General features: G+C 70.5%; 6 protein-coding genes across 6 annotated transcripts; 3 read left to right on the top strand and 3 right to left on the bottom strand.

The window, feature by feature from the left end:
- Positions 1–3,359: 3,359 nt before the first annotated feature.
- Positions 3,360–4,903, top strand: V1510DRAFT_420007 (uncharacterized protein). The gene has a single exon (XM_066934391.1). It carries the CDS (start codon positions 3,595–3,597, stop codon positions 4,855–4,857), a length of 1,263 nt encoding a protein of 420 aa, XP_066787815.1. The 5' UTR covers positions 3,360–3,594; the 3' UTR covers positions 4,858–4,903.
- Positions 4,904–5,024: 121 nt separating this feature from the next.
- On the bottom strand, positions 5,025–7,332 carry V1510DRAFT_445825 (pyridine nucleotide-disulfide oxidoreductase-domain-containing protein). The gene is made up of 2 exons (XM_066935713.1): positions 6,611–7,332; positions 5,025–6,579 (listed from the first exon to the last, which is right to left on the bottom strand). The coding sequence occupies exons 1-2, from the start codon at positions 7,034–7,036 to the stop codon at positions 5,041–5,043; spliced, it is 1,965 nt and encodes a 654-aa protein (XP_066787814.1). The 5' UTR covers positions 7,037–7,332; the 3' UTR covers positions 5,025–5,040.
- A 702-nt stretch (positions 7,333–8,034) lies between these two features.
- V1510DRAFT_420003 (uncharacterized protein) lies at positions 8,035–9,988 on the bottom strand. Its single transcript, XM_066934390.1, has one exon. It carries the CDS (start codon positions 9,965–9,967, stop codon positions 8,105–8,107), a length of 1,863 nt encoding a protein of 620 aa, XP_066787813.1. The 5' UTR covers positions 9,968–9,988; the 3' UTR covers positions 8,035–8,104.
- Positions 9,989–10,007: 19 nt separating this feature from the next.
- V1510DRAFT_420000 (mitosis protein dim1) lies at positions 10,008–10,772 on the top strand (the record flags this gene model as incomplete). Its single annotated transcript, XM_066934389.1, has 7 exons — positions 10,008–10,047; positions 10,078–10,103; positions 10,136–10,176; positions 10,208–10,318; positions 10,348–10,404; positions 10,554–10,686; positions 10,717–10,772. Coding segments are annotated over 7 exons (434 nt in total), but the record flags the coding sequence as incomplete, so codon positions are not given.
- Positions 10,773–10,819: 47 nt separating this feature from the next.
- On the top strand, positions 10,820–12,384 carry V1510DRAFT_396974 (uncharacterized protein). Its single transcript, XM_066931902.1, has 3 exons — positions 10,820–11,126; positions 11,322–11,578; positions 11,819–12,384. The coding sequence occupies exons 1-3, from the start codon at positions 10,890–10,892 to the stop codon at positions 12,201–12,203; spliced, it is 879 nt and encodes a 292-aa protein (XP_066787811.1). The 5' UTR covers positions 10,820–10,889; the 3' UTR covers positions 12,204–12,384.
- V1510DRAFT_396972 (phosphatase) lies at positions 12,199–14,532 on the bottom strand. Its single transcript, XM_066931901.1, has 4 exons — positions 14,048–14,532; positions 13,756–14,016; positions 12,697–13,725; positions 12,199–12,665 (listed from the first exon to the last, which is right to left on the bottom strand). Exons 1-4 carry the CDS (start codon positions 14,369–14,371, stop codon positions 12,510–12,512), a joined length of 1,770 nt encoding a protein of 589 aa, XP_066787810.1. The 5' UTR covers positions 14,372–14,532; the 3' UTR covers positions 12,199–12,509.
- Positions 14,533–14,536: the final 4 nt, after the last annotated feature.

Below are 14,536 nucleotides of genomic sequence, written 5' to 3'. Positions count from 1 at the left end.
CGCCGCGGAGCAACCGACGTCGCTCCGGGTGCCTGATCCGTGTGTGATCGTGCACGAGGCCATGTCGTGCACCGCGTGGCCTTGACGTATTCTGGCGCAACCGTGCTCGCGGACAGCCCAGGGCCCTGGCCACGGCCGGCGCGGCGGCCGGAGGTTGCCCGGCGCGTGACCCACCGGGAACCAGCCCGGCGGGTCGCGCAGGATCCTCAGCGCGACGCGGCGCGTTACACTCAGGACTGCTGCTTGCGGCCGCCGCGGCGCGCCCGTCGCGATGGCCCGCGCAGTCGCGGCACCGGCACAGCCGCGTCGCGGCAGCGTAAGCGACCGCACAGGTACAGCGGTCGGCACGGCAGCACATGGCGGGCCTGCACGCGAGCGTAGCGACGGCCCGCAGGTGAGTCGTGCAGGTTTGATGAGCCGACCCGCGCGACGGCCGACCCGCAGAGGCAGAGCTCCGGGTCCCGAGACCGCGGCCGGCGTGAGCTTGTCTGCCTAAATACGGCTAGCGCACATGTGACGACCAACTGGTACGCGCTGGCGTGCAGCATCGGCCAGACACGGACGCTGGCGCGGGCGCAAGCGTCAGTCTGCGTCCCGGGCACTGACGCAGGCCGGCAGACGCGGGATGCAGGGTGTGCCAGCTGCACGCGGGCGCAGCGGCCGCGGCATGGGCAACAAGCGACGTGCAGCCTGCGCGATGAGCCAGGACAGTGGACGCGGCCGCGGCGGCGGCCGCGAACGCCCGCCAGACGCCCCACGGCACGGCAGCCGCACGGCAAGCCGGCGAGGCGTACATCGCCCGCTGCGGCGGTCGCGATGCAGTCGCGACGCCCCTGGCGGCCGCACGGCGGCTGACCGGTAATATGCGGCCGCCGCCGGCGGTGCAGCTACGTCGCGGCTGCCCACGGCGGCGGGCGCGGACGCGGCTGCGTCCCCGCACGCACCGGACCGGCGGAGACCGTTGCGCCGGTGCGGGCCCACCCTGCTGGCGCGCGCGAGACAGCAGCCGCATGAGAGCGCGGCCGGGTCACATCCACAGACGCACGGCGGCTGACCAGCCGCCCGCGGCGCCAGCCGCTTGCGGCCAGCAGCACCGGCCGTGCTCTCGCCGAACAAACTCAATTTGAGCGTGTCGGCAGCGCGCCGCGCCTGGGCCCCGGAACTACGGCCGCGCTGTGCGCACACGCGGGTGGACGGCCAGGCGTCGGCACGCCGGCATGTCGGCGGCACGTCGGCGATCGGTACAGCCGTACGCCCTGCGGCGCTCTGCGACGGTCACAGGTCGGCGCGCGCCCAGCCACCGACCCGTCCGCTCGGATCGCCCACCACAAGCGGAAACCGTAGCCCCGCGCCCCTACGTACCGCATTTGGCGCTTGCGCCGCGCCAGAAGCGCGCTAGAGCGCCGCCGGCAGACAGAACGCGCCAACGGTGCATGTGCGCGGACTAGCGCGGGTGCAGCGTGCCGGCACCCGCGCTGGCTGCTCCTGCGGCCGGCCTGCTGGCTGCGGCTCGCTGCCCAGAGTAGGTAGGGCGCGGTGCGGCCGTTGGTACGCCTAGCGCCGGGCGGTTTGGCACCGGCGCTTGCCGCTGGATCGACCTGCGCGGCTAGCGTGCGCCGATCTTAGCTGACGAAATTGCAGGCAACGCAGCGCGCCAACCAGGATGCGATGCAGGCTGGGCGCTGGCGTGATGGCGCGAGGACAGATGGCGGCGGGCGTCACGGCCGGCTGACATTGGCCGGCCACTGACCGGCTCGATCGTCTGCGTAGGGCCGGCGTACGGGCGGCAGGCGGCGGCCTGCGGCCCACGGCCACGGCGCGAGCAGCCGCAGGCGCAGCGGCGGGCGGTCTGGGCTGCGGCCGATTAACGGTCCAGGTGCAGGTGAGACATGCGGCCGCGCCGGACGAGCTATCGCCGAAACCATGGCGTCGCTGTAGATCCGGCGTGGACGGCGGGAACAGCCTGGACGCAGATTGCTACCGACGGACGCCGGCGGACGCAACAGGCCAGAGGCAGGCGGACGCCACGGCCGTGGCGCGGCGTGGCGTGCAGCGTACGCACAGGCTATCTGTGGGCGCCGCGCACGTGCGTGCCCGGGCGGGACAGGCGGCAGCGGCCCCGGCGACGTGCTTTGGCGTCGCTTGTAACCCGTAACTTTCGGCAGCATCCAGGGCTAACTTAGTCCGTGGCATGTCAGGCACGGTGCATGGCCTGGCCGGCGCAAGCGGTCCGCGCGTGCGCCGGCAGCAAGCTGCAGACGCGACGCAGCGGCACTGATACGCGTGGCCGTCGCGAGCGACCAAGGGTCGCGTCGCCTCAGGCGAACCGGAAACCAGGATAGCCGGTACCCGGCCATCGGCGATCGATCTGCTGCGGCTGCGGCTGCGGCTGCGGCGACGTTGGGGCTAGAGGGCATGCGGCCGCGACGGGCTGTTGGGGTGATTACTGCTAGATCTGTGCCCAGGTTTGCGCGGCAGCGGTGCGGCTGGCGGCGGGTACCACCGCGGGCAAGGAGGCGGACGGGTCGGGGCGCGTGTGGCGTGCGGCGTGCTCCGTGGCGCAGACGTGTGGCAGGGGTGGCGTGTCGCGCGCCGCGCGCGCTGCGGCGCGCCGCCGGCCGAGCCGCACGCCAACGTGCGGCTCGGCGTACGCCGCGCCCCCTGCGGCTGGCGCCGCCAGCCTCCGGCCGTCCGCGAAGGCCGGCGTGTCGCCGACCCTGCTGGACGCTTGGCAGACCTAGAAGCTTCCGCGGCGCGAGAACGTGTCGTGGCTGTGGCCAGCAAGCGGCGGCGTGGCGACGGTCTCCAGGCCAACAACGGTCGAGGGTGGCCAATGAGGACTACGTGGTCGCTCGGCGCAGACGCGCTAGGGCGCCCTAGTCCGAGTGCAGCCGGGGACTGAGGGTAGCGCGGCCGGACGCGTAGTGCCAAAACAGAAGGAGGCCACGAGAGCAGCTCGCAGCTCGCCGGAGCAGCCATAGCGCGGCCGGCACGGGCTAGTGCGGCCTGGCAAGCTGCTGGTCCGACCGGGGCCCTGCCGTAGCCGGCGAGGCGGCGGCCAGATAGGCGGATGGGCAGGCGGGGCAGCCGACGGCTGGTGGGCCGGGGCGCGCGCGCGGGACGTTCCGCGGGCGGGTGGTGCTGGTCCGGAAGGTGATGTGCCAAGGCGGGGGCCCGACGGGACCCCGCCAGACGTCGCCAGCCGGGCTGGACGAGCGCAGGCAGGGCGGGAACGCGGCGAACGCGGCGCACGCGGCGAACGGCGGGCGTGGGTGGGGGCGAAGCGGGCAGAGCCGCCGGCGCTGCGGTCACTGCGGCGTTCGCTGGCGGCTGCTGGCGGCTGCTGGCGCTGCGGCGGCTGCGGCGCAAGGCAGGGCCATGCCGCTAGGCAGCGCGGGCGGACCCGAGAACAGCGCCGGTGGCGGCGGCCGGGGCGCAGGCGGAAGCGACGAATAGCCAGGGGCAGCGGCATACACGCGGCACGCGACGCCGCAGAGCGCGGGCGCGCGGCGGAGCGGTAGGCGGCGACAGTGGCAGCGGACGCGGGCGCGGCGGGCACGCCGGCGGGCGACAGGCGCAGACTCATGCAGGTTAATGCGCCCGGACGCATGCTACTGTGCGCTAAGGCAAGCTAAGGCCGGAGACGGCATTCTAGTGCAGGCGCCTGCACGTAAGGCGCACGTGCGTGCTCCGGTGGCCGGGCCAGACAAAAAGTCCCAGACGACGGCGGGCGCGGTCGGGGGCCATAAAGCACACCCAATTCGCGTTGTTTACCCAGACTTGAGCGTGAACCAGGCCCAGGCATCGGCAAGCACGATCGGACATCCGCGCAAGATTGCAGAACAGATTGCGATAGCACAGAGAATGGCGCCAACAACACGGTCGTCGAGCAGTACGCGCGCGTCGCGGTCGCGGTCGCGGTCGACGGGGGCTTCGGGGGGCAGCCGCAAGAGCACCGCGTCGCAGTCGCCGTCGCGGACGCGGTCGCGCACACAGTCGCCCAAGAAGAAGAGCCGGCGCGAGGCCGAGAGCGAGGTCGAGACGGATGGCGAGACGGAGGAGGCCGTGGGCGACCGCAAGCCGCTGCTGATCCGGCGATACACGCCCGCGGACCGGGACCAGGCCGTGAAGCTGGTGGTGGACAACTACTCCGAGCGGCGGCCGCTGGCCAACATGCACGTGCTCAAGAGCGCGCCGTTCTACGCGGTGCTGGTGCCGCTGGTGGGCACGGTGCTGATGCAGTACTCGCTGCGCGACGACCTGGGCACGGTGCTGCTGCTCGTGTCGGGCATCGTCATGGCCGCGCTGTCGCTGGTGGACCGGCTGGGGTCGGCGCTGTCGACGGCGGCGCGCAACACGATCAAGTCGGCGTCGGACTTCCTGGCGCGGGCCGAGTACGCGTTCGTGGCCATCTACGGCGACTCGATCGTGGGCGTGACGTCGATGCACGTGGTCGAGCTGGCGGACGCGGCCGCGGCCGACCCGCTGGCGCCGGAGAACCTGACGTACGCCAAGTCGGGCGCGCGCACGCGGTCGCGGGCGGCGGCGTCGCCCAAGAAGGGCGGGCGCAAGCACCACGGGCTGATTTCGTCGTGGGGCGTGCTGAAGCGGTACCGCGGCGTCGGCCTGGGCTCGGACCTGATGGAGAAGCTGCTCGAGGTCGCGGCCGAGACGGGGATGACGTCGGTGCTGATCCAGACGAGCTCGCTCGAGCGGCAGACGCAGCGCGCGCTGCAAGCCAACTCGTTCGAGCCGGTGGCGAGCTTCCCGCTGCCGGGCGCGCTCGGCTGGCTGGGCGTGCGGATGGAGACGTGGGCCGTGGACCCGGCGGCGTGGCTGGCCGGGCGCGGGCGCTGAGCGGGCTGTATTTTAGACTGTATTGATAGGCTGCGGCGGCATGTATCTACATAGGACGGCGCCGCACGGGGTGCGGCGGGCGCGAGCCGCACGGGGTGCGGCTGAGCAGCGCGCCGCGCGGCGTGCGGCTCGCCGCCGCGCGTCCGCGCCGCACCCCGTGCGGCGCCGTCCGCCAATTTATCGCTAGTTCTCGGTGATGTCCCGGCCAAACAGGCCGCGCGTCAGCCAGTCCATGGCCAGCAGCGCGCGCGTGCGCAGCGACACGGACTGCGCAAAGTACACGGACCGCCAGAGGTACATGGCCACCAGGCCGCCGAAGAACGAGTAGCCGTTGTAGTCGAACACGGCGGCGTTGCCGATGTAGGCCAGCGAGCCCAGGTGGTGGTACGCAAACGCGCGGTCGACGAGGTCGTCGATGTCGCCCGAGATGATGTCGTTGATGGCCAGCGAGTTGCGCGCGCGCGCCAGCTTGGTCAGCTTGCGGCCGATGTACTGGCCCTGCTGGTTGGCGCGCTGGGCGGTCGCCGGCAGCGACGTCATCTTGGTGTCGATGTCCTTGAAGAGCTTGATCACCTCGGCGTACTCGAGCGAGCCGGACGAGTCGTCGTCGTACTTGGTGAAGAGCTGGTCGGCGCGCTTGAGGTGCTCCGACGCCTGCGGGAAGCGGCGCTTCATGTTGTGGGCGATGTCGCGCCACTGCTGGAACGTGACCGCGAGCTTCTCGACCGGGATGTTGGACTTCTGCGCGTACGTGTCGAGGTACTGGGCCACGTTGTCCGACAGGTTCGTGCGCACGGTCGAGCAGTCGCCGATGGCGTAGACGTCGCCGAGCGGCGCGCCGAGCACGCGCAGGTGCGAGTCGGTCTCGATCGCGTGCTTGTTCTTCTGGACGTCGAGCGAGTCGACGATGCTCTGGGTGATCTCGCAGAGCGAGACGCCCGTGGACCACAGGCACAGGCCGTAGGGCAGCTCCTTGGTGCACACGTTGCCGTCAGCGTCCTTCTGGGTGAAGATCACGCGGTCCGGCTCGACGCGCGCCACGCGCGCGTTGGTGAGCACGTCGATCGAGTCGTTCTGGAAGCGCTGCTCCGCGTACTTGGAGATGCTCTCGTCGTACGTGTTGAGGATGTGGCCGCGCGACTGCACGAGGTGGACCGAGACCTGGTTGCGCAGGATCTTGGGGAACAGCGACGTGAGGTCCTCGTTGAGCAGGTCGTACAGCTCGGCCGCGAACTCGACGCCGGTCGGGCCGCCGCCGCAGACGACGAACGACAGCAGCCGCTTGCGCTCCTCCTCGGTCGACGACGGCAGCGCCGCGCGCTCGAAGTTCTCGACGACGCGCTGGCGGATCCGCCGCGCGTCCTCGATCGTCTTGAGGAAGTGGCAGTTCTCGAGGCCCTCGACGCCGTGGGTGTTGGACTTGGACCCCACGGCCACGACGAGCTTGTCGTACGGCACGTAGAACCGCCGCTCGACGCCGTCCGCGTACGTCTGCGCGACCTCCACCAGCTTGTCCGAGAACTCCACGCGCTTGGCCTCCGCCTCCAGGAAGTGCCCCTTCACCGACGCCGTGATCCGCCGGATGGGCTCCGCCAGCGACCGGAACTCGAGCGTGCCCACCGTCGCGCTCGGCAGCATCGGCGTGAACAGGAAGTGGTTGATCGGCGAGATCACGGTGATGTGGTAGTCGTCCGCGTTCAGGTTCTTGAGCGTCGCCACCGCCTGCCGTCAGCGCGCCCGCGCGCCCACTTACGCCCCAGCCCGAGCCCAGGATCACCAGCCGCGGCTTGTTGGCCACCGCCCGGCTGCCCTCCGAGTCGTCGTCGCCCAGGAACCGCTCGACCACCGGCAGGTTCTTGGGCCCGCCGCGCCGCGGGTTCAGCGCCAGCTCCGAGATCTCCAGGTCCTCCGAGTCGTCCAGGTCCTTGTACGTCGTCGCGTCGTAGATGAAGAACGCGGCCACGAGCACCGTCACCGTCGTCACGCTCGCGCCGACCGCCCCAATCGTGAACCGCGCGAACCGCAGCAGCCGCGACCGCGCCGGCTTGGCCTCCGTGGCCGCCGTCCGCACCTGCAGCCGTGCCGGCTGCGGCCACGCCCGCGCCAGCGCCCGCTGCGCCTGCGCCGGCGCCGCGGCCCGGACCAGCCGGTGCGCGGGCATCCGCGAAGCTCTGAGCATTCTGCTGGTAGTTGTATGCGCCTGGCGCAATCACCTGTCGATCAGACCGCGTCGATGCCCGACGTCTGCTGCCCTGGGGTTGCTCTAGACTGCTCCAGAGCGGATTGTGATGGAATAACCGACGGGGTTGTCGGCCTTGGCTATAAAGCTGCAGAGGATCCGCCGACGCCGGCGGCCGATCGACGTAATTGGGCCCGCGCCGTTCCTCGCCGTCTGACAGAGGCATTTACCGCGCCAGTGCGTGTCGGCTGCACTAGCCGGCTTGGATAAGCCGCTGGCGCCGCTGGCTGGGCCGCGCCCCAAATCCGCTAGCCCGGTTGAGAGCCGCGCGAGCCGGCGGCGACGGCGGCCGCTGCGGCTGCGCGCCGGGCCGCGCCGGCGACGGGCCTGGCCGCCTCCTGCGCGGACTGCGCGGTCTGGGCCGCCCCTGACGGCTGTCAGGGCGCGGGAGACGGGCGGCGGCGGCCTGGCGGCGGCCTGGCGGCGACGGCCGCGGCCGGGCCGAAGGCTGCGGGCCACGTGGAGCTGCGTGCGTACGGTGCGTGAGCCGCACGGGCCGCGTGCGCCGCACGCGGTGCGGCGCGCCGTGTCGGGCCGGTGCGGCCGCGCCTGCAGCCGGCCGCCAGCCACCGCCGCACACGGCGATGGACCGGCGGCGGCCGGACGGCGATGGCCGGCGGCGGCCGGCGAGCGGCGGCGGGCCGGCTGCCGGCGTGGCGATGACGCCTGTGGCTGTGGCTCGGCGTGGCGGTGGGCGAATCAGCTCGCGCGGCCACAACGGCGGCGGCGCGGGCTGCGGGCGGTGCGGCGGTGCGCCCTGAGCCGCAGGCGGTGCGGCTGGGCGGCGCGAGTGTGGCTGGGAGCGGCGCGGCGGCACGCCGCACGGCGCGCGGCTCGCGACACGCCGCACAGCGCGCGGCTCGCGACACGCCGCACAGCGCGCGGCTCGCGACACGCCGCACAGCGCGCGGCTCGCCGCACGCCGCACGGCGTGCGGCTCGGCAGCCGACCGCCCGGCCCAGAGCCCACTGCGGTACGAATGCATTGCTATATACTCTGCCCGCGCGCCTACTCCGCCTGGACCCGGCGGCGGCGGCGCTCGTCCAGCAGCTTGTTCATGGCCTTGGTCTTCTTGAACTGCGGCTTGGTCGGGTCGATGGCGAACTCGTGCTGGTCGTAGAGCGCCGAGAAACGCGGGTCGGCCGTGTCGAGCTCGAAGCGGTCGTCCACGGCGTCGGCCGCCGCGCGCTTGCGCTTCTTCTTGCTCTTCTTGTCCTTCTCGGCCTTGATGATCTCGTTCATGTTGAAGTGCTCGAGCTGGCCGTCCGCGTGGTCGTCCATCATCAGCAGCTCGAGCTCGCCGCGGGCGCGCGCGGCGTCCGCCGCGTCGCGCTTCTTGTCCTTCTTGGGCTTGTCGGCGGCAAAGAAGTCGTCGTCGAGCTCGACGTCGTCGGGCTCGGCGTGGCGCGCGCGGCGCTCCTCGCGGCGCGCGCGCTCCTTGCGCTTGTAGGCCTCGATCGTGGTCTCCGGGCCGTCCGCGGGCGGCGCCGGCGCGGCCTCGCTCAGGCCCGGCGTGAAGGTGACCTCCATGTCGACGTCGGTCTTGGCGTCGAAGCCGGACGAGCCCTTCTCGGCCAGCAGCGCCTTGTAGCGGTCGCGCAGCTTGTCGCGGTCGTCGTCGCCGTCGCTCTCGGACCCGCTCGACGCCAGGTACGCGCGGAAGTCCATGTCCTCGATCTCCTTCTGGGAGAACTTGCGCCGGGCAAACTGCAGCCGGCTCTTGGGCGTCTCGTCCCACGTCAGCCGGACCTTGGAGTGCTGCAGCGCGTCCGTGACAAAGTCGTTGGGCTGGTACTTGGCCGGCAGCCGCGTGCACCGCTCCTTGGGCTTGTCGTCGAACGTCATGCCCTCGGGCACGTACCGCAGGTCGAAGAAGTTGGCCGTGGCCTCGTACTCGGTGCCGTCGCACGCCTCGTAGATCTTGCGCGCGGCCGCCACGCCGGCGCACTCGACCACGGCGAAGTAGTACCGCAGGCGCTGGAGCTGGTACTTGCGCAGCCGCGAGCTGTCGAACTCCTCGCCCGTGTCCTCCTCGACGACCGTGCGCCGCGGCGGGCCGCCGGCGGGCGCCGCCCCGGCAAACACCTCGCGCGGCGGGCCCTCGTACTCCTCGCGCTCGATGCGCTCTTTGCCGAACTCGCTGGGGTAGATCGTCACCGACTCGATCTTGTCGTTCGGGCCGAGGAAGCTGGCGAACGTCACCATCAGGTCCTCCGCCCGCAGGTTGTCCCAGTCCATGTTGACCACCGCCAGCCGCGCGGTCTCGTCGCCGCGGGGGATGTTCTCGGGCTCCTCCTGGACGGTCGACGCGAAGATGTCCTCCTCGTCGACCTCCTCCTCGGTGTCGCTCTCGTCCGACGACGACTCCAGCCCCTCGCCGCGCGCGCGGTCGACGAACCCGCCGGCCGAGGCCTCGCTGGCCTCGCTGGCCTCGCTGCTGTCCGAGTCAGCGGCCGCGGCCGCCGCCTCGACGTCGTCCTCGTCTGATCCGGCCTCCCCGGCCTCGGGCTCGTCATCCAGCCGGTAGTACTTCTTCAGCTCGCGCTCGCCGGCCTCCTTGTCCAGCTTGCGGCCGTACTTGTCCACGGCGGCCTTGGTCTTGAAGTCCTTGTCGGCCTTGAGCTTCGTCGTGAACCGCTTGTCCAGCTCGATCTTGGTGTCCTTGCGCTTCGGCCGCGCGAACCGCGGGTCGTTGTGCACGCGCGCGAACCGCGCGTCCGTCGTCACCGGCTGCCGGGCCGGCCGCTCGCGCGCCGGCCCGCCCTTCTTGTCCGTCGTCTTGGCCATTGTTGCGGGATCTGCGCGCGGAAAAATTTTTGTGCTCCCAAAACGAGCCGCACGCTGTGCGGCTGCTGGGAGTTGCCGCCGCATAACCTGCGGCGCCTTTTTTCCACCGCTCTCCATCACCGCACCATGGGCTCCGTCTTTCTTCCGCATCTCCGGACCGGCTGGTAAGTCGCGCGCGGGGCCGGCTGACCCAGGCACGTCGACCAGGCCATTCTCTCGGGTACGTTGCGCCGCGCGCTGCGCTGACAGCAGAGGAGGAGCGGCTCGTCGTGATCCGCTTTGGCCGCGACTGGGTACGTACCGGCGGGTGCGCGCTGACCGCAGGACGAGCAATGCATGCGCATGGATGAGATCCTGTACCGGATCGCCGACCGCGTCAAGAACTTTGCCGTGGTGTATGTGTGCGACATCGACGAGGTCCCGGACTTCAACAAGGTACGCTGCTGCCGGGCGCGCTGACGCAGATGTACGAGCTGTACGACCCGGTCACGGTGATGTTTTTCTTCAGGAACAAGCACATGGTGAGTACGCTGGGCGCGGGGCGGCCGAGCCGCACGGGGTGCGGCTTGAGCCGCATGCGGTGCGGCGCACGGCCGGGCAGCCGAGCCGCACATCGTGCGGCTCAGTTCCGAGCCGCATCTCGTGCGGCGTCAGAGCACGCTGACCGCAGATGTGCGATTTCGGCACCGGCAACAACAACAAGCTCAATTGGGTCCTCGAGGACAAGCAGGAGCTCATCGACATCATCGAGACCATCTACAAGGGCGCCAAGAAGGGCCGCGGTCTGGTCATCAGTCCGAAAGGTGAGTGGCCGCAGCGCGGCGCTGACGCAGACTACTCGACAAAATACCGGTACTAGTCCATAGTAATGCAGTTGTTTCTCCGTCTCTGCGGCGCGCGCGCCCCGCACGCGCGGAGCGGCGCGCGCGCCGGCGTGCCAGTCCAGATCGAAATCGCCCAAATCAAAAGGCCCGGGAGCGGGCACACCTCTCTCCCCACCAGCACGATGTTTCCTGCGGTCAGATTCACGCTTACCAGCGACAACGCGGCCGCGTTCCTGCAGATGGTGTTTGCGCTGCTGGCGTCGGTCATTGGCATTGCGCGGCTGGTGATTGAGTCGGGCGCGGCCATGAACGCGGCCGCGCTGATCAACTTCCACGCGACGACATCGCTGTCGATCGTGGCGGCCGCGCGGCACGACCCCGTCACGGACTTTGGCGCAGCGCCGGCGCCGTTCGAGCCGGTCGTGGGCCGCGTGTTTGACCTGTCGCCCGAGATCACGATCGAGTACCCGATGCACGTGCGCGTGCAGCACGTGGACGCGACGCTCGCCGCCGTGGCCGTGCCCGAGGTTTCCGAGGTGCCGGACGCGCAGCGCGGGTCGCGCATCCCGGAGATGCAGAAGGTGCCCGGCCTGCCCAACGACGTCGACCCGAAGCGGTCGGCCGGACCGACCGTGGTCACGATCCGCAACAAGACGCTGCGGCTGTCGCTGATCGGCGGCTCGCTCGACACAAGCATCTCGGCGTCGCTGCAGCACTTCAGCGAGATCCCGCTGGACCCGGCGCTGCACGACGAGCACAAGAGCAAGTTCATCCAGTACGGCGGGCTGCTGGTGGCGTACTCGCCGATCCGCATGAAGTTCGAGAACTGCTCGATCGTGCTCGTCAACCACGAGGACCTGCCGCGGGAGCCGTCGCAGCCGACGACGCACAAGCTGGTCGTGCGGCCGGGCGAGCACCCGACCATGCCGCAGCCGCACGCGTTTCACGGCCTGCACGAGGCCAGCGAGGCCGTGCTCGAGACCGCCGGCGAGACCGACCAGGCCGGCGCCCATGCCGACGCCGCGCCCGCGCTCGTGGCGCGCTCGGCCGACGAGGCCATGGTCGACGCCAGCGCGCTCGCCGGCGTCGTCCACCGCAACCACCGCCACAGCGCTATGGTCGCTCGGCCGCAGACCGAGCTCGCGCGCACGTTCGAGCTCACGAGCTCGGCCATCCTGCTCATCCCGCCCAAGTACCGCTGCAAGATCCTCAAGTCCGAGAAGTTCTCGGCGTGGGACACGGCCGTGCTTGCGTGGCGCATCCGCGGCGAGCGTGCCAAGCTGTGGTCCATTCTGCACGAGATCGAGAGCGAGCTCAAGATCCAGGAGGAGCCGCACTCGTTCATGGGCAACATCACGTCGCTGCCGGCGCTGCGCTCCTACGCCAGCCTGTCGCTGCTGGCCAAGCACAACATCAACATCGACCTCGACGGCTCGACGCTCGACCTGCAGCGCGCCGTGCTGGCCGCACGGTCGATCCGCACCGTTTGCGTGTGAGCTCCAAAACGCTATATTCGATGCTATATAGATTTAATCACTTGTCTCTACCAGACGTGCGTGGCCGGTATCACCGGGACAGGAGAGCCTTGGCGGCGACGAGGGGGACGGGTCCGGCGAGGCGGTTTCCGGGCGAGTGGTGCGCCGCACGACGTGCGGCTCGCAATCGACCCGACCCTGAGCACCGCGCCGCACAGCGTGCGGCTCGCTCGGGTCCGCCGCCAGCCTGCCCAAAGCAAGCTGACGGGCCCGTCGCCCGAGGCTCGTCCCACCCCGCCGCCCCTGTCGAGTGTCTCAGGCAGGCCATCACTTAATCTTGTGGAGCAGGTTCGTATGTACATGCTCGAGACAGGCCTCCTTGGTGCCCTCTGGGTTCTCGAGCTGCCAGTCGACAACGTCGCGTAGGATCTCGGCCATCCACTTGCCGGGCTTGAGCTTGAGCGCGGCCGCGATCTCCTTGCCCTGGGGTCAGCGGCGCAGGCGGCATACTTACGTTGACGAGCGGTTTGAGCGCCCAGGCCTCGTCGAGGCCGAGGGCGGCTACGCGCTCCAACAGCGCCACGTAGCCGGCAACGGTCTCGGCGAGGCCAGGCGCGGCGGGGTCGACGTCGCACGGGATCAGGTCGACGTGGAACTGCTCGAGCGGTGTAGGCGCAGCGGCCACGGCCGCCCGCAGGTTGGCGCTGTCCGCCGCCAGCCGGGCGACCAGCGCACACACCACAGACACCTTCCAGATCGGCCCCCACTCGCGCACACGGCCGCCGAGGTACTGCCGGGTCCAGGCGGTCCGCGGCACCGCCCACACGGCCTCGTCCACGCCGTCGGTCGAGTTCACGACCTTGCGCGCGTGCTCCGAGACCGCCGTCGACAGCTTGACGCCGTCGCGCACGATCGCAAACACGGCGTCGGTCTCCTTGCCTTTGCCAATTGTACACTTGCTGCCCTTCCACGGACCCAGCGCGGCAAACAGCCACACATAAAACGTGGCCGGGCGGCCGTCGACGTCGCCCGCACACGCCGCCGCCAGCGCCGGCGCCGCCGTCGGCACCCACCGCGCGACCGGCACCGACGCCGGCAGGTTCGACTCGCCGCGCCGCGTCTGCGGCGCGCAGTTCTCGGCCGGCAGGCCAAAAATGGCGTCGTACAGCCCCGTGCGCTCGACCAGGGCCAGACCGAGGCTCGGGTTGGCATCCAGCAGCGTCTTCTCGAGCTCGACGCCGATCCGCTCGCGGCTGATCTTGACTCGCAGCGCGTCCTTGATCTCGTCCGCGGCCATGGCCTCGAGCACGTCCGGCGCGATCCGGAACCCGAACCGCGCGGCGAACCGGATCAGCCGCAGAACCCTCAGCGGGTCGTCCCTGAACGTCTCGAACGCGCCCAGCGGCGTCCGGATCAGCCCCGCGCGAAGGTCCTCCAGCCCGCGCCCCGTAAAATCCTCGACCTGCTGGCTCTGGAGGTTGTAGAACAGCGCGTTGATGGTCGCGTCCCGCCGCAGCGCGTCCTCCGCCGGCGTCCCAAACCGCTGTCGTCAGCGCGCCCGCTGGCCACGTACCATCGTCGGGATCCGGCTGGTCTCAGTGTACTCCTCACTGCGCAGGTTCACAAAGTCAATGTCGCTCTCGTACAGCTTGGTCGTGGTCGTTTCCAGGTGCTTGCTCTTCTCCGGGTTCATGTCAATCTTGTGGATGCTTTTGGGCTGGATTCCGAGCTCGCCGGCGTGCGCGGCAATGTACTCCGTCAGCCGCGTGGCGAACTCGTACCCCGTCATCCGGTTGATTGCAATGTCCAGGTCGTGGCTGTCCAGTCCGAGCAGCTGTCGTCAGCGCCGCCGCGACCGGTCCTACCTTGTCTCGCACCCATCCGCCGGTCAACCGCAGCTCCAGGTCCGCCGACCGCGCGGGCTCCGCCGCGTCGATCGCCGCCGAGGCCTGCACGAGCAGGTCCCGGATCTTCTGCTCGTTCTCCGTGAGCTCGACGCTCATCTTGGCCAGCCGCTCGCCCAACCGTGTGTGGACGCTCTTGAGCTCAAACTCGCTCCGACACCGCCCAGAGAGCGACAGTCGCCGCGCTCGCAAGGGAACGTTCGCGCAGGCCCGTTCGAGGCTGCGGCTGCGTTTCAGGTTCGGCCGCGTCGATCGGTAGAGCAGCTTCGGCACCGTTGTCGACATCAACGCTGCAGGGATGCCTGCTTGATCCGCCGCGGCGCAGAAAACTCGACGCGGGGTTAGGGTATCGTGCGGCGCGCGACCGCGTAGCTTGTGCGACGCGGCCGTGTACGCAGCGGCGGCTGCGCAGCGGCGGCTGTATGCGCAGCGGCGGCTATATGCACGCTG

Source organism: Dipodascopsis tothii (assembly GCF_038497935.1).
Source record: "Dipodascopsis tothii strain CBS 759.85 unplaced genomic scaffold V1510scaffold_24, whole genome shotgun sequence".
Taxonomy (NCBI): domain Eukaryota; kingdom Fungi; phylum Ascomycota; class Lipomycetes; order Lipomycetales; family Lipomycetaceae; genus Neoaidaea; species Neoaidaea tothii.
The sequence above is the reverse complement of the archived record's forward strand: the minus strand, read 5'-3'. Positions and strand labels throughout refer to the sequence as shown.